Source organism: Durio zibethinus, chromosome 24 (genome assembly GCF_047325235.1).
Source record: "Durio zibethinus cultivar Kanyao isolate XHJ-2024 chromosome 24, ASM4732523v1, whole genome shotgun sequence".
Lineage (NCBI taxonomy): Eukaryota > Viridiplantae > Streptophyta > Magnoliopsida > Malvales > Malvaceae > Durio > Durio zibethinus.
In genome coordinates, this window is record NC_143185.1 from 7,897,144 (window position 1) to 7,915,816 (window position 18,673).

The 18,673-nt window shown below is 28.9% G+C and overlaps 1 protein-coding gene across 4 annotated transcripts; it reads left to right on the forward strand.

The window, feature by feature from the left end:
• Positions 1–4,805: 4,805 nt before the first annotated feature.
• LOC149511898 (uncharacterized) lies at positions 4,806–8,281 on the forward strand. 4 transcript variants are annotated; one of them, XM_089754022.1, is made up of 5 exons: positions 4,806–5,676; positions 5,828–6,329; positions 6,538–6,739; positions 7,256–7,744; positions 7,843–8,281. In XM_089754022.1, the coding sequence occupies exons 1-5, from the start codon at positions 5,316–5,318 to the stop codon at positions 8,224–8,226; spliced, it is 1,938 nt and encodes a 645-aa protein (XP_089610148.1). In that variant the 5' UTR covers positions 4,806–5,315; the 3' UTR covers positions 8,227–8,281. The 4 variants fall into 4 exon arrangements, with proteins under 4 accessions (XP_089610148.1, XP_089610147.1, XP_089610149.1 ...); XM_089754021.1 differs by having other exon boundaries at positions 5,202–5,682; XM_089754023.1 differs by having other exon boundaries at positions 5,202–5,682; positions 7,832–7,985.
• The last annotated feature ends 10,392 nt before the right edge of the window (positions 8,282–18,673 follow it).

The following is an 18,673-nucleotide window of genomic DNA, read 5'->3' on the forward strand; positions in this document are numbered from 1 at the left end:
CACGTCATGGTTTGTCTCTATATTGGACATTTTCCTTTATGCTTGGAATATCTATGTGATATTTAATTCTATGCTTGAATGATGAGAATCGTTGGTTGACTTTTTATGTTGTTATTTTACTTTGTTAGTATATGTACACAAGGAAAATTAAAGCTTATTATATATATTGTGAAATCTTAAGACTTGGGGTCTGTGTTAAGTATGACTATTTTTGTCACTTGGATAACTAATAATCTTTTAAATATATATAATATATATTATATTATAGGATACGTTGTTACATGATAAGGTTTGCTTACATTGATGGTTTTTCTTTTCGACATGTGATAAAATTCTTAAAATTTCTCTATAACGACATATAAGATATTTCTTAATTTTAGGCTATTTATCAAGAAATATATATTTAAAAAATTATTTAGTTATCGAAAACTTTCAAACTTTAGATGTAAGTATTATGGGATATGTAACTGCCTATATATATATATATATCATTTTTTGACAAATAAGAATTTACCACAAAAAATTAACTTATATGGATATCTACATGCATAATTTTTAAATTGTTAATAATGAAATCTAATTTAGATATATTTTTATTAAAAATAAATTTCCTAATAATATAAGCATATTTTTTAAATTTAAAAATCTCAATTGTAATAATATATTATCTCTAAAATGGGTTTATAAAATAAGTCTCTTTGATAAATTATTTAAATTCAAAATGAAAACCTATAAAATATGAAAAATTTTGTATAAATCTTGAATTCAAAAATGTCAATTGTAGAATTTTTTTTTTAATTTAATCATTTTTCAAGAATATATATGAACCATAAATTTTGAATATATATATTTCGATTAAAATTGATTAGATTTGTTTTTTACTATATCAAATTTGAGAGATATGTTGTATTTTTAAATTCTCTTATCATTAGATTGTTTTAAAAATTTAATCCTAGCCACAGTCACTAATCATTTTATCATTACCATTGCCAAGTCTGCGTCTGAAATAGCAACGAAAGGCATCGATGAAAATTTTTTATTGTTTCATTCCAATCACAATCACCCATCATTTTATTGTTTGAGAAGAATCATAATTTGTAACTAAATCACTTATATGTTTTGATGTAATCAATTGATTTGTGTTTCGTTAAATGATTTATAGGTAGAGCTAGAGATCCAACTGTTTAAGGAAAGAGCTAAAGACAAAGAACTTCTCTTTTATATACATTTATCTTTATATTAATGTCAGTTTTTTTTTTCAAATTAAGTAGTAATTTGGTAATTAATATTATTATTACATGTAGCAAAAACCCAAAAATTATTTGGGTATGACACATCATTTGAACTCTAAAGGTCAACACTAAGGAATGATTATTGATTACATGTATAACAATTTCGAGTCTCCTTTTAGGCTTTTTCATGATTGGAAAAGTTAAATATAAAAATATTTCATGTACTATACATTTTTCTGTCAGTTTAGTATTTAAGAAACAAAAATTATCAATTTGGTTCTTGAACTTTCATTTCGTCATTTACTTTGGTACCTCGGACTAAAGCAATTACTAAATTTGTCAACATGGCATTAACATCTAATAATATGCTAACATGTGTCAAAAAGTTTAGTCAGTGTCACATCATCAATTACCACAACAACATTAAAAAAATTCAAAAAAATTTAAAAATCTAAAATATTTATAAAATTTAGAAAAATTAAATAAATATGAAATCTTTTCTAATTATAAAAGTTAAAAAAATATGAAAACTTAAAATAAATTCATAAAATCTCAAATTTTGAACAAAAAATTATAAAAAATAAAAAAAAAGTTCACAAAAAATAAAAAATCTAGAATTTTTTGACAAAATTTGAAAATTAAAAAGAATCTAAAATTTTTTAAAATATTTTAAAAAATTTTGAAAACGTTAAAAAAATTTCAAAAATATGAAATATTCTAATAAATTTACTAAAAATTAATTTTTTTTGAAAAATATAAAATAAAAAACTTAAAATTTTAATAAAAATCCATTAACATTTAAAAAATGTAAAAAAATTACAAAATATATAAAAATTTAAAATTGTAAGATTAAAAAAATGAAGAATTTTCCTAATTTATAAAAGTTACAATTATTTTAAACTTTTTGGATTTTTTCCTAAAATTTTAGATCTTTTACTTTCAATTTTTTTATGTTGTAGAGATTTTTTTTTAAAATTTATGAAAACTTTATGTTTACTAAAATTATCATTTTTATGAAAATTTCAAAAACAAAATTTATAATAAAATTTTGAGATTTTTTTTTAAGTTTTAATAATTTTTAAAAATTTTTTAAAAATTTTATTTTTTGTTTTTTAAAATAATTTTTTAAAATGCTTAAATTTTTTTTAGAATTTCTCTTTAAATTCAGATGTAATATTGATGATTCAACATTGATTAGACTTTCTTGGCATGTGTTAATGTCTTATTATATATTTATACCATGTCAATAAATTGACTGATGGCATTAGTCTCCGGTAACAAAGTGATAACAAAATGAAAATTAGAGTACCAAACTAAATATTTTATTTTTTTGGTGCCAAATTGATAAAAAAATGTATAATAAATGGGTTATTTTTATATTTAACCATTTTGGAAAGACCAAAATTACCTTAAAGTGTACGTATTACTTACCTTATATAGTTAAAATTATATCAATTAGTAATCAAATTTTTATTATTTATCTTAAATCATTCTTAATTAAATTAAATTATTTACTTTTAATATGCCACTTCATCATAAATACAAATGAATAGCCTTTAGTGTGGTGGAATATTGGTTTGAAGAGCTATTTCACTACTTTTATTTTGTTTTGGTTCTCTTTTTATTTTTTTTATTTAATCCATTTGGTTGTTTCTTCATTCTTTCATTTATTTTTTATAACTGATTTGTTTATACTTTTTCAATAAATCAAAATTTAATTTTAATTCATAAATTTACTTATCAGTGAATAATCATTAATAAAATTATCATGCATATTGCCAAAATCATACCAAGTTTCCAGAAAGCAATCAAATTTTTTGCTTTCTTTACACTTTCTACTCTTTTGGGATCATATCTATCCAAGCAAATTATACTGAGATATAAAAGTGTTAGCTTTACAGGTTAGATGGTGATCCAAGAGGGGGTGAATTGGATTTCTCCAAATTCTTTCCAAACAAATGATTTCAATATAGTTGAATGGAAATGAAAACAATAAGCACTTTTGATGAAAATATAATGCAAATAATAACAATTAATGAATCTAAAATCAAATATAAACAACAATAAATTGTAAGAAGATAGGGATAGAGAAATCAAACACAATGATTTATAGAGGTTTGGTCCTTCTCCACAAGGCACTTACATCCTCTTTTCTTGGTTGTCTACACCAAGGCTTCAATCTACTATTCTTGAATTGAAAATACAACCTATCTTTTTCTTTCTAAGGCTTAAGATAGAAATCTCTACCCTTTTTAGTACTTTACCCAATCTCACTACAAACCTCTCAAGAGGATAGCTCACCTTTTGTTCTCTTCCACCCTTGTATATCAAGGATAATTTTGCAAATAATAGAACAACCTCTCTAAGGCTAAGTGTTTGCTAAGTTTAAGTTCAAGAAAATGATGAATGAATAACAAATAAAAATTGGATACAATAAATACAAAGATATGGACATTGAAGCTTTAAAAACTCTTGATTCTTTGAGAGAATGAAAATGTGGCTTATTGGCTCTTGCTCTCTTGATTCATCAATCTTCTTGGTGTGTTGGAATGCCCAATTTATAGAGAAATTGAAAAGGTAGCCGTTGTAAGTGTTTGGGAGAAGAAAATAGCCATTGGAAGCACCAAAAAATAACCGTTGGAGTGTTTTCACCCAGAACCGATCAATCATTTCCATGAGGGGATCGATTGGTTCATGTTTTGAATCAATTTGCCTTTGAAAATCACAACCCGATCGATCCCTTCCATAAGAGGATCGATCCTGTCAGTGGCTGGGTGGTTATCTCTTATTTTGTACTCTATTCACTAATTTGATCATATCTTGAGTTATACAAATTCAAATCACAAACCGTTTAAAGATTTAGAAACTAGACTTAAAGGGCTTTCTATCAAAGTTAATCACCTAATTCACTGTGTATGAATTATAGTGAATTTGCAAAGTTACACCTTGTGCAGTTTTTCTGACAACTGCAGACTGTCTAGTAAAAATTCAAAATCTTTTCTTAAAAAATTTGGATTTTGATTTTGTTTAATCAATTAGAAAGTAGACTCAAAGACCTTTCCAACCATATAAAATTCAAATATTAAGACTTGGTGAATTAATACAGAAAAATAAAACAAATTCAATGTTGAAAAACTTTATTATTGTAAAACAACTTTCTTAAGTTAATCTATTTCTCAAAACCAATATTATCAAAATTGTATTAAGTCCAAAATGAATAAGTTCACTTTAAAAACAACAATTGGACTTTCATTTAAGCTCAAATAAATAATCTTTAAAGATAGATTTGGTTTGAGAAATACGAAAACAAAGAAAAGTTTGTTTAAGCTTTGAAAATCATATTATTTATTTAATACCAAAATATAAAACTTGAGAACATGTACTAAATAAATCCTTTTTTCAAATCTTGATAAGTTTATTTAGCTTTAATATTTTGTCATTTCAAAATAAGGATCAATTCAAGGCTAATAAAATGTTCTCTTTTTTTTATCAATTAAGTAATCAAATTTATAAAATGAATAACTTGTGAGTACGGGTATATTATTGACACCTCTAAATAGCAATGTTCTCCTTACTACTATGGCAGATTGGATACATCAAGTTCCAAACCAAGTAGATCAGGAAAGGTTCAATGTTTTTCTAACAATTGCTTGGGCTATTTGATACCCCATAATCAAATTTTAGGGAGAGGAATGAGAAATACGGAAATTCTTACACTCCAAGGAATAATATATTCCAAACACAGGCTTACTATTTTCTGTAGCTTTTTTTTTTCAATCTTTTTTAGAGATCCCATTGTTTCTGAGACAGCAATATTTTTCTTATTGGTGTGTATAGGCCATGGTTTCGGAGTCAAACCCCCCTCCCGCCTGAAACTTTGTCTTTTTATTTTATTAATTAAAAAAATGAAACCGTGTCAAAAGGTTACTTTGTATTTTAATAGTACATAAATAAACAAGTCCGCCTTCCTTACCCTCATTCTTATCTTTTTTCTTCTTCTACAACTACTTTTCCCATTCTTTCTCCTGTCATAAGCTACAACAACAATAAAAACAGCCACTAATCTTTGTTTCCAGGTGGGAAATGGAGTTTGAGCAACCCATGTTTAGAGAAACAACGGAAGCCCTGAAATTGAGGGCAGCAAATGATAGTAAGACTTCAACCAGGGACAGGCATAAGTCACCAGGATCAACATGCCGTTCCTATGTTTCCAGCAAACTCTTCCATGGCTCGGAATCATTCAGGACTCTAGAGATGGGTGTGCCAAAGGTTGACTCCACCGAGAAAAAGCTGTCTTGGCTACGATCTCAAATCATTGGTGGTGATGCAGAATTTGACTCTCCTTTTGAAACTAGAAAACTTACTTATGCTGATCATACTGCATCGGGTCGCTCTTTTCACTCTATCGAAAACTTCATCGTCACCAATGTTCTGCCATTCTACGGTAAAGGTTTTTTTTCTTCTGATCTTCAATTGTGATACTCTGATTTAATCAACAAAAGTGATGGCATCATTTTCGAGTATAAGATATATATATATATATATATATTGGGATTTTAGTATTTGTCAGCTGATCTTGGTTGGTTCGCGCGTAGGTAACACTCACACGTCTGACAGTTACGTGGGGCACAGGACGACGAAAATGGTGCATGAAGCGTCAAACTACATTAAAAGAAGCCTAGGTGGCGGTCAAGATGATGCAATTCTGTTTTGTGGCTCAGGCGCTACGGCTGCTATTAAAAGGCTACAAGAAGTTATGGGGATTACGGTACCATCAATTTTGAGGGACATGGTAATAAATTGCTTGCTTAATGAGCATCGATGGGTAGTTTTTATTGGCCCTTACGAGCACCACTCCAACTTGCTTTCTTGGAGTCAAAGCCTTGCTGAAGTTGTTGAGATTGGTTTAGATGAGAATGGGTTCATAGACATTGAAGCACTAAGAAAACAGCTTGAGCTGTATAAATACGCCAATAGGCCTTTCCTTGGCTCATTTTCAGCTTGTAGTAATCTGACTGGGATTCAAACAGAAACTCGAGAGATTGCCAAACTTCTTCATGAGTACGGAGGTTTTGTTTGCTTTGATTTTGCAGCAAGGTACACAGTAAGAATTTTCATTTTTTGTTGTCAAGCTTTTATATTGGAAGTTGTCAGATTTAAACTTTGACTGTTAAAATAAAAAATTTAATATTTTAATAACAGATCTCACAATTAATTATTAGCCAAGTTTTTGTATTATGTTAATGTTATAAAGCAATGAGAAGTTGATTTTTGATTGTCCTTGTCATTTTGTTTTTGTGGATAGTGGTCCTTATGTGGAGATTGATATGAGGTCAGGGGAGATTGATGGATATGATGCCATTTTCCTAAGCCCACATAAGTTTCTAGGTGGCCCTGGATCGCCCGGCATCCTTTTAATGAGCAAGGCTCTCTACCAGCTAGGATCTTCTCCTCCATCAACTTGCGGGGGTGGAACTGTTAATTATGTCAATGGTTTCAATGAACAGGTAATTACTCTCAAATTTAAATTAATTGATAATAAATGAAGAGATTTTTATTATATTTATGTGTTCAGATTAATTCAATTTAATAGATGAAAAATTTTATTTTTTGTTCACCTCTCTACTATAAAATGGAAATTTGTATTTTCTTTACCATTTTCTTATTCTTGCTTACATATACCATTTTGTAAGAAATTTTGGTTTCTTTCTTCAACTGGACGACATAAAGAATGATTAGGTAGCTGTCAGGCTTTTTGAAGTTTAGAAATAAATTCCTGATTCAGATGGAGCGGGTTTAGACATAGACTAGTGAATGATAAGTGTCTCTAAAAAATTTTTTATTTTAATTACAATTTTAGAAGAAAAGAGATTTCCAACCAAATTTCTGAATGCAAGACAGTGTCAATAGAAAAATACTCTAAAGAATGATAAGTTATCCTGATATTAATCAGATTCATTGCCCAGCATTTAGGGAAGCAGCTATGCAATTTAATGTGGTAAAATGGGGTATTTATTTTGCAGGACACAAAATATGTAAGTGACGTAGAAGAAAGGGAAAATGGAGGGACTCCTCAAATTATTCAGATTATTAAAGCAGCATTGACTTTATGGGTAAAAGAATATATTGGTTATGAAGTGATTGCAAAGCAGGAGAAGTCGTACATAAATCAAGCATTGGAGAGGCTTCTCCCAAACCAAAACATACGGGTTTTAGGAAATGCAAGCACCGAGACCCAGAGACAAGCCATACTGTCTTTCCTCATCTACTCCACAACCAACGATGGTAACAATGTTGACGAGACAGAGGAAAAGGGGAGGGGACTTTTCATGTGGGGAGAGACTGGGAACAAGAGGGATAAACCTCTCCATGGCCCTTTTGTTGCAACCATCCTAAATGATCTGTTTGGCATCCAAGCTCGAGGTGGGTGTGCTTGTGCTGGACCTTATGGCCACAGTTTGCTTGATATTGATCAGACTCGATCCCTTGCGTTCAGAGAAGCGATTAAAAGGGTATCAGTACAAAATTTTCCATTTTTTTTTTGACCGAATGAAAGAGAAGTAAAATATAATTCAACTTATATAATGCCAATTGCAAAGTTTGATTGCAGGGCTACATAGGAGCAAAACCTGGATGGACAAGAGTCAGCTTTCCTTACTACATGTCAAATGAGGAGTTTGAATACATTCTTGCGGCATTGGAGTTCGTAGCCATCTATGGCCAACGATTTCTTCCTCTATACCATTTCAACCTGAGAACTGGCAGCTGGACTTTCAAGAAGAAGGCGCTTAAGGACCTGGTAGGAAGGGAGAATAGTCACGGCATCCATGTCTTGCCTTTGGCTAGTGCTTTTCAGACAATAAGCTTGGACCGTGATCGGCATGCATCATATTTGAAAAGTGCCATACGAGTCGCTGCTCTCCTTCCCAAGTTTCCATCTCGAAGGAGGTTTCACGAAGATTTTGATCTTAACCTCCTCCCTTTCAGAGTCTAACTATACTATCAAAAATTGATTCGAGTTCATAATCAAATTTATCTATTTTTCCTCACTTCATTGGAATATTCTCACAAAGCAAAAGCAGAAAATTAAACTAGCTCAAGCCTGTCATGTTAGCAGACTTTCCAATTACCTGAAATCTGTTGCAGTGCCTGACAAATTGGCTGATACATAATCCAATCTGGTCAAGACTTGTATAATAATAGTGTCATGCCCCAAACTAAGATGTAATACGGTTATATTATATTCAAATAAAACATTAAAGTAATATGAAATCTTTTCTCTTAATAATTTTAAAATTCTTTAATAAAAATAATTTTCCCAACTTAAATTCATAAATCTAATCTAACTAATGATATATCTCTATATATCCAAAGGTGAATTAGTAAAAAAAAATATAAAATCATTTTATAAGATCTCACTAGCTAACAATATTTCTAATGCCCAAGTAATATTTCCAAATTGATCTTCTAGCTTTTAACAAGACTAAATATACTTATCACGTACTCATGTATAAAGAAAAGGTAAAAGGAGAATGAACAAATTACAGCTCAGCTAGTATAAGGTCATACACTTTACCGGATCAAGCATCAGTTTCATACATATCATATAGATCATTCCAAACATTTGTCAAATAATAATATCAAAATATTTCAAAAATCAACATTATGTCAAATATTTTGTAGATCATAAATAAAAATCAAAATAGATATTCATAAATCATTGCAAAATATGTTACCATTCAAATATCGCAATCAAATCAAACCATGAATCAATCGTTAAAATCATCAGCATCATAAATCATCATTATCATTAGTTTATCATTAATTATGGTCACTACTATAATCCATAATATTGGCCGAATCGATAATTTTATCCTTATGATCATTACTAACTATTATAACCTGTGAGTCAGAGCTTTACGCTAACAACTATAACGCACTAGCAAGACCATATGATCATGACTATGTTAACTACTATAATCCATTAGCTAGGGTCATATAACTAGTTTTGGTATTGATAATCCCACTTTTCAAGATGTAAAATATGTAGCTATTATAAAATAATTAATTAAACAAAAATCAATTTCTCATTTCATTTATAAATATGATTCATCATTTTATATAGCAAAACATAAAGTAATCATATGCTCACCCTATTTCTTATATCGAAAATTAAGAAATAAATTTCATTTATTTAGAAACATACATATATACATAAGTTTCAAAACAAGCAAAGTGTATGAGATTCTACAAATTTACTTTCGGTTCTACCACTTAGTTTTTCCCTCAAAATAATTGTTGGGCTATTCAAAATCATTTCAATAGAACAAAAATTAATCAATCCACTTTAAGACCATTAATACTAAAAACAACTAAGTTATATAAGGGTTAACTAACTAATTTTGGTAGCCTGTGCTACCTTCACTAAAATGACCTTATCTTAAGATATCCAAATCAAAATTAAAATCTTTTTAGTACATTAGAAATTAAACTCGATAAACTTTTTAACCATATATGGCCCACCTTATAATTTCTTGTAGATTAATTGTAATAACTTTTGCAATCCATGTCATATGCTACTGTCAAATAGCATGTATATTTTCTAATAAAAATTATATATTTATTCATAAAAGACTCCAACTTCAATTCTGCTTATTTCATCGAAAAGTAGATTCAAAAACCTTTTCAAACATATATGGCCCACCTCATAATTTCTTGTAGATTAATTGTAATAATTTTTGCAATCAATGTCATATACTGCAGCCAGATAGCTTGTATATATTCTAATCAAAATTATATATTTATTCATAAAAGACTCCAAATTCAATTCTGCTTATTTCATTGGAATTTCGACTCATTAATCTTTTCAAACATGTATGGCTCAGTTTGTAATTCATTGTATAAAAATTAACAGAAATTTTGTAATTTCTCATCACTGCTGTTGTTAGGTAGCCTATATATCATTAAGTAAAAATTAGATAACTCTTAATAGAAAACTCATATTCAACCTATATTTGTTTCATTAGAAAATTGATTCAGCAAGCTTTCTAACAATATAAAATACTTAAAGTAATAATTTATCCATTAATACAAATTCCATTTTAATTCACTCTTGCAAATCATCACATTTCATCCAAAAATAAAATTTCTCCTTCAATATTTAGGATGAAAAAATATGAAAAAGGCATAAGATATAGCCAATTGAAAGATCAATGTCTCAATATTACTTACACGATTTTAGTAAACTACTTCTAGTATCATATGCTAAAATCAAGGTATAAAATAATTTAAGTATTGAATATTTAGATTTCTTCACCTTATATATTCAATAGGCATTCTAGACTTCTAGAACCTAATATTAGTCCTAAAGTCAACCAAATTGAAAATTTGTGTGAGGTTCGTTAACATAAATAAAAAACAGTATACCTGAGTGTACACAAACAAAAATCAACCAATTTGTCTATTGCAAACTAAAAGTTATTCCTAATTTTGATACTACTTTCCTGTTTCTTTCCATCATTTGGTTTACAATAAACAAAATGATATCCAAGTTCTTTGAAAATGCTTAGAGCTGATGGTTGTTACTTAAGTTCATTTGGTTTTAGGACAATACACTTGTTCTTCAATCTTGTTTATTGATGTTTGAAGAAATGAACAATAATTGTTGTGAAACAACATAAAATCATTGTGCTACACCACCATTGCTTAACATCCAAATTTTTGTTTAGAAAATAATCTTTCCACCACCATTGCTCTTTATATAGTTTTCATCTTTACTTTATAAACTCCTCGTTGATGTCTTTATTAGGATATAGAGTGAGAATTGTTCATAAGTTGGCTACTATTAATAGTTGGTTTTAATAATTTAATAAAATTGGTTGATGAGTTTACTCTTAATACGAGATAAGCATGAGAGTTTAAATAATTTAATGTGATCACTTAAATGTAAGATTTGCACATCTTACTAGGTCAATCTGGTTTGGAGGTTTTGCAAACCTTTAGTCTAGTAAGTGTTTGATGAGGAGGCTTCAAGGGTTTTCAATTAAAATAGGTTCAGGTAATTTATTTATTTTTTTACTTTTATACGAGTTACGGTTATTGCTCATTGAGTGTCGCTAATAAGAGAGGAGTGAAGAGGAAGACCTAGCTACTTTAAGGATTGTTTCGCTTCGGTATATTCATCATGACCACCCAAATAAGTATGACGAATCTTTTTATTTATTTACGATGTTCTAATTATCAAACAATGATCTTGGGTTAATGTTTACGTGTGGTATCAAAGCTATCATTATGTGATATTAGGACCTTAAAATCATGATTTATAATTGGGTTTTAAACAAACACATATTTAGGGTGAAATTATGTTGTTTTCAAAATTTTAAATTTTGATCTTTATTTTTTGAAATTGATTTAAGATTTTAGTTCCTCTCTGAAAAAAAATTAAAATTATATAAAGATCATTTTCTAATTCCTTATATCAAGAGAGAAATTAAGGTTCAAAATTTTTAGATTTAAGTTTTAATCTAAATTGTTGTTTTGATTAAAATATCAAACATTTTATGTGTTTAATTCAAAATTGATTTGTGAATCATGTTTCTCATGTGTTATAAAGTTAAATCAAAGCGTTTAATTTCATATTGTTTTCGATTGGTTGAACACAAAGAAAACAAAAAGAGGTCTAATATGTGTCTATGTAATTCAAAACATTTTGGCCAATTGATCTTATTTTTGTCATTTTTTTATACCTTTTTTATTGGTTTGATAGAAAAATAGTTTTACTTTTAGGCACTTCAATTTGATGAAAATACGAAAAAAAAAAATGCATAAAAATGGTGAAAAAATACATAAAAATGGTGAAAAAATACGAACAAACCAGAATAGGTAAAGAATTGTTCCAGTTGCATTGAGTCAACCCATTTAGAGGTTAAAGAAGACCATTCCCCATGTTGAACAAAATCCTTGCATAATGGGTGGCGCATATGGCACATGCGGGCTTGTCCGGCATTTATTTTTGCTCTAGTTTCTTTTAGCATACTTGGAATTTTATTTGTAATTTTTTTTTGAAGATTTTAAACTCCATGAAATATTTGTTTGACATTCATGCACTGCTCTGTAATTACTATATGTTATACACATGATTTTATTATTTTATTTTGTGATAAAATGTTTGGTATGTTGAGGGGCTAATGATAATAGGTATTCTTCCTAAATAGGCCTTGATATTTATGTACTCTCAAGTTGAATCTTAAGTGTATAATTGACTTAGTATTTAAAAATTGATTTTAAAAAAATTTCAAGACTCTAGTTTAAATTTAATGTACACGACTTATAAGACCTAATTAGATACATTTAGGTTTAGTATCTTAGTTCGGATAGTCTATTGCATACATTATGGTTGAGTATGTAAATTGAGAGTTTTGGGCAATTAAAGAAATTTTTTTATTTGAAAAAATCTTCATTAATTGATATAAGTGTTTGGTTGTCAAAGTGGCTCACTTATTAAAATTAATGTAATATTTTATTATTTTATGGTTATGAGATGGTTATTAAATTATCTTATGCAATTGATTGCCTAAAGGGGAATATAAATCATCATGGTTGAAGTTGTACCAATCCAAAAAATCTATTTGCCCAAAGGGGATATGTTTTTTGAAAGCTAGGGCATTTTCATATTAGCTTTATGCGGAAAGTTCCTACTCATATATTACATTCTTTATCCAAAAAGGACTTCATGGTGATGCACCAAGGCCTTTCAATAATTGTTAGTGCATCATGAACTATTGCTATATATTTTATGATATTGTCTATTACTAATGTTGCATTTTTGTCTTGAATGTTGACTTTTATTGTCAATAACAATGAGCCACTATTAAAGTTCTTCACAGGTCTAATTATAAAAGATGGAATGAAGATTTGAATTTTACTTTGGTTATGAATGAGATAGACATAGCCTTATATTTTTTAAAGCCTGTTAATTTTATTGATGAAAGCATTGCTGAACAAAAGGAATTTTTTCCCAAATGGGAAAAAACGAATCGTTTGCATCTATATGTCATTAATAGGTCTATTTTTGAATACCTTTTAAGTGAGTTGGATACCATAAAAATCGTTAGAGATCTCTACCATGTTGTAGGTAATTAATACTAAAAATCCAATAAGTGTAAAGCTAAGACCCTTATGGGTGACCTTACAAGTATAAGGTATGATAGTGTTGGGAGTGTTAGAGATTTCATCATGAGAATGGTCCACATTCAAACTAAATTGACTTCTCATGAAATTGTTCTTCTTGATAAATTCATTGTTCATCATGACTTAATGCCTTACTGGATGAGTTCACTCAGATCAAAACTATCTGTAATGTTATGAATGAGGTTTGAAGTGTTAATGATCTTATTTTAAAGTTTGTCTCTAAGGAAGAAAAACTATAGGAAAAAAAGGTGGGAGTGCTTTTTTTGCTACAAACTCCAAACCTAATTACAAAAAAAAATTATGGGAAATCTAGGAAATTTGTTCCTAATGCTCACAAGAAAGTTTAAGAAAATAAGGGACAAGGTAGTGGTCAGACTAAAAAGGTAAAAGGTCTTAAAACTATCATTAAGAAAAATATCAAGTCTTTTTCTTGTAAAAAGAATGTCATATGAACCATGAGTACCCTAAATATCAAGCTTGGTTAAAGAAAAAGAATAAACAAAAAGGTAACTTACTAGTTCTCATTTGTTTTAAATCATATTTTGTCAGTGGCCCACCAAATTCCTAGTAGTTTGATAGTGATGCAACTGTTCATGTTGCTGTTACCTTGCTAAGATTCAAAAACAAATGAAAGCTAAGTGAGAAAGAGGTTAAACATAGAGTTTGAAGCAATGCTGAAGTAGCCATTAATTATGTAGGAGCGATAGGCTTAAATTTAGAATTTGGCTTTGAACTTATTTTGAAAAATGTTTTTCATACACCTTCATTTAGGAGAAATTTCATTTTAGTTTTATTTTGGACAAACATGGTTATTATTTTGGCATTGGATATGGAAAAGTTGACTTGTTTTAAATTAAAATGTTGTTGGTGAATTTAAACTAATTTACAATTTATATAAACTGTGCTTAGCCTATAATAATTAATATAGTTGCAATAATGTTGAAAAGATAGTGACTAAAAAATCTTTGACTAAATAAGATTCGTTGTTGATGAATTTAAACTAATTGACAATTTATATAAACCGTGCTTGGCCTAAGATAATTAATATAATTGCAATAATGTGGAAAAGACAGCGTCTTAAAAATCTTTAACTAAAGAAAAGTCTTTTTTGTTGTAGTGTAAAAGATTAGGTCACATTTCTAATAAAGAAGTGCAAAAATTGATAAAAGATAGTACTTTACCTTCCCTTGGTTTTGAAAAGTTAGACACTTGGGTTGATTGTATAAAATATATACTAACTAAGACTAAGAAAAATGAGGCAATTTATAATTTTGACCTTTTAAAAATATTGTACATTGATAATAGTGGACCTCTTGCATCTATCTTGTGTAGTAACAAATATTTTGTTACTTTTATTGATGACTAGTTTCACTATGGGCATCTTTACCTAATTGATAAAAATTCAAATGCTTTTAAAAAGTTTAAAATTTTTAAATTGAGGTAAGAAATAATTAAGGAAAGTTATCAAAGTCATTAGCTCCAAGGTGGTGAGTATTATAGTAGATATGGTGAAACTAGATAACATATGAGACCAGCTTCTAAATACTTACAAGAATGTCAGATTTTTCTTAATATGCTATGCTTGGTAGTCTTGAACATAATGTTGTGGTCAAAAGGCGAAATCACACCCTTAAGGGTATGATAAGAAGCTTATATGTAGGAATAATCTTCTTAAGTCTTTTTGATGTGAAGGTATTAAAACCATCTTGTATATACTTAATAGAGTACCTAGTAAATCTGTTCCTAAAACACCTTTTGAATTGTAGACTGGTAGAAAATCCCAATTGAACCATTTTAAAGGTTTTAGATGTCTTGCAAAAGTTAGAATCTATAAACTTTTGAAAGAAAGATTGAACTTAGGAGTAATCGTTGCTTTTCTTTAGATTATCTAGATCGCTTCAAGGGATATAAGTTTTATTGTCCTACACCTGGAACTAAGTTTGTAGAGTCACATGTGGCAAAGTTTCTTGAACTAAATGTTGATGATAAGAGTGTGATAGAGGCTGTGGATAACCGTGAATCTATTAGACATATCTCCATCACTTTACCTATAATACAGTGCCATATTATGCCAGTGGCCATTGAAAGAAGAGATCAAGGCAATAGGACATAAGCCTTCTTCCTACTGATGTACTTCAAGTTCAAAAGAATGATATTGAAATACCTTTTAGGAGATTTTTCAAACAAAGAAGATCTGACATCTCTAATGATTATGTAATTTATCATTGAGAGAGTGACTATGACATTAGTCATGTTGTTAACCTTGTGACTTTTGGTGAAACTATTAGCAATCTGTAATTTAATGTATGGATGGATGCAATAAAAAATGAGATAAATTTTATGGCTCAAAATGGTGCTTAGGAGCTTGTTAAACAGCCAAAAGAATATAAATCCATTAGTTGTAAATGGGTGTATAAAACCAAGAAAGGTTCTAAGGAAAAATTTGAGATATTTAAAGTGAAATTGGTGGCAAAGTGATTTATTTAAAAGGAAAGAGTAGATTATAACAAAACGTTTTTACTAGTGTCTTCCAAAAATATTTTTAGGATTGTTATGGCCTTGGTAGTACACTTTAACTTGAAGCTTTATTACATGGATGTAAAGACGGCTTTTTTCAACAGAGATTTTAGAGAAAAGGTTTATATGATGCAACCAAAAAGATTTCAAGAATCTGAGAAGGACCATTTAGTATGTTGACTTAAAACGTCAATCTATGCCCTTAAATAAGCTTCTAAGTAGAGGTATCTAAAATTTGATAAGATAGTTACTTCCTTTGGTTTTGAGGAAAATAAAGCTGATCAATGCATATACCTTAAAATTAGGGGGAGTAAATATATCTTTCTTGTGTTATATGTGGATGACACTTAGTGGCTTGTAATGATATTGGTTTGTTACATGAAATTAAGCAGCTATTCTCCAAGACTTTTGATATGAAAAACCTTAGGAATGCTTCCCTTGTTTTTGGGATTGAATTCATAAAGATAGGCCTCAAAATTTGTTGGGACTATCGCAAAGGTCTTACATTAATCGTGTGCTTAATAAATTTAACATACAGGACTGTAAGGCTAGGAATGCACTCGTTGTCAAAGGTGATAGACTTAACCTTAGTCAGTGCCTAAAGAATGATTTGGAGAAAGAATCCATGAAGAACATACCATATTCTAGTGCAGTTGGGAGTCTCATGTATGCTTAAGTTTGCACTAGGCCAGATATTGCTTTTGCAGAGTGAGTTCTTGAGAGATATCTTTCAAATCCTAGTATGGATCACTGGGTTGCTATTAAGAAAGTGATTAGGTGTTACAAAAGACAAAAAAACCATGTATTAGCAAGTATGATGTCATGTATATGCAATCATGCTAAATAGCCTTTTAAAAAGTTGTCACAGAAACCACTCACAATATGTGAATCGTAAAAGCTTAGTTATAAAATAACAAATAATATCAATATACATAGATATAATAATCTTATGCCATGTTTGGTACATAAGATTATAACTTGATAGGGTACAATGATATTATAAATAAAATTAGATTAAATAATGTCATCTTGTTTTGTGTTTGCTATATGTAAAGATTAGGATAGGATAATTTATTTATTTGTCAAAATTATCCTTATTCAAAGTTTATACAATTGAAATTATTAAAGTAATTTTTAAGGGTATAATTGAACCTGTAAGTTTAATCTATAAATTTAAAAAATTATCCTCTCTACTATGAGATGATTGAATAATCCTATACCAAGAGAATATTAATCCTTATTGCAAACCTTACGAATATTCTTCATATTCTATTAATAATCATATGTATAAAATATGACCTTAGTATACTATTTTAGTGGAACCACTCTAACACAAAGAGTCGTCTCTTATGAAGATCGCTTCAACATCCAAATTTTTATTTAGAAAACAATCTTTCCACCACCATTCCTCTATATATAGTCTTCATCTTTGCTTTATACACTCCCCGTTGATGTCTTATTAGGATATAGAGCGAGAATTGTTTATAAATGGGCTACCATTAATAATTGGTTTTAATAATTTAATAAAATTGGTTGATGTGTTTACTCTTAATACAAGATAAGCATGGGAGTTTAAATAATTTAATGTGATCACTTAAATGTAAGACTTACACATCTTACTAGATTAATCTGGTTTGGAGGTTTTGTAGACCTTTAGTCTAGTAAGTGTTTGATGAGGAGGCTTCAAGGGTTTCAATTAAAATAGGCTCAGATAACTTTTTTTTTTATTTTTACTTTTATATGAGTTACGGTTACTGCTCATTGAGTGTTGCCAATAAGAGAAGAGTGAAGAGGAAGACCTAGGCACTTTAAGTATTGTTTCACTTTGATATATTCGTCATGACCACCCAAATAAGTATGACAAATCTCATTATTTGTTTACGATGTTCTAATTATCAAACAATGAACTTGGGTTAATGTTTACGTCTGCTATCAGAGCTATCATTATGTGATATTAGGCCCCAAAAATCATGATTTGTAATTGATTTTTGAACAAACAACATATTTAGTGTGAAATTATGTTGCTGTCAAAATTTTAAATTTTGATCTTTATTTTTCGAAATTGATTTAAGATTTTAGTTCCTCTCTAAAAAAGGATTAAAATTATATAAAAATCATTTTCTAATTCCTTATATCGAGAGAGAAATCAATGTTGAAAATTTTTAGGTTTAAGTTTTAATCTAAATTCTTCTTTTGATTAAAACATCAAACATTTTATGTGTTTAATTCAAAATTGATTCTTGAAACATATTTCTCATGTGTTATAAAGTTAAATCAAAGCGTTTAATTTCATATTGTTTTAGATTGGCCAAACACGAAGAAAACAAAAAGGGGTCAAATATATGTTTATGTAATTTGAAAAATTTTAACCAACTGATCTTATTTTTGTCATTTTTTTATACTTTTTTATCAAGGGTTTGATAGAAAAATTGTTTTATTTTTGGGCACTTCAATTTGTTGAAATTACCAAGAAAATGCATAAAAATGATGGAAAAATACAAACAAACTAGAATAGGTAAATAATTGTTCCAGTCGCATTGAGTCAACTCATTTAGAGGTTAAAAAAAACCATTCCCCATGTTGAACAAAATCCATGCATGGTGGGTGGGGCATGTGGCACATGCAGGCTTGTTTAGCACCATTTTTGCTCTAGTTTCTTTTGGCAAACTTGGAATTTTATTTCTAATTTTTTTAAAATTTTTAAACTGCATGAAAATATTTGTTTGACATTCATG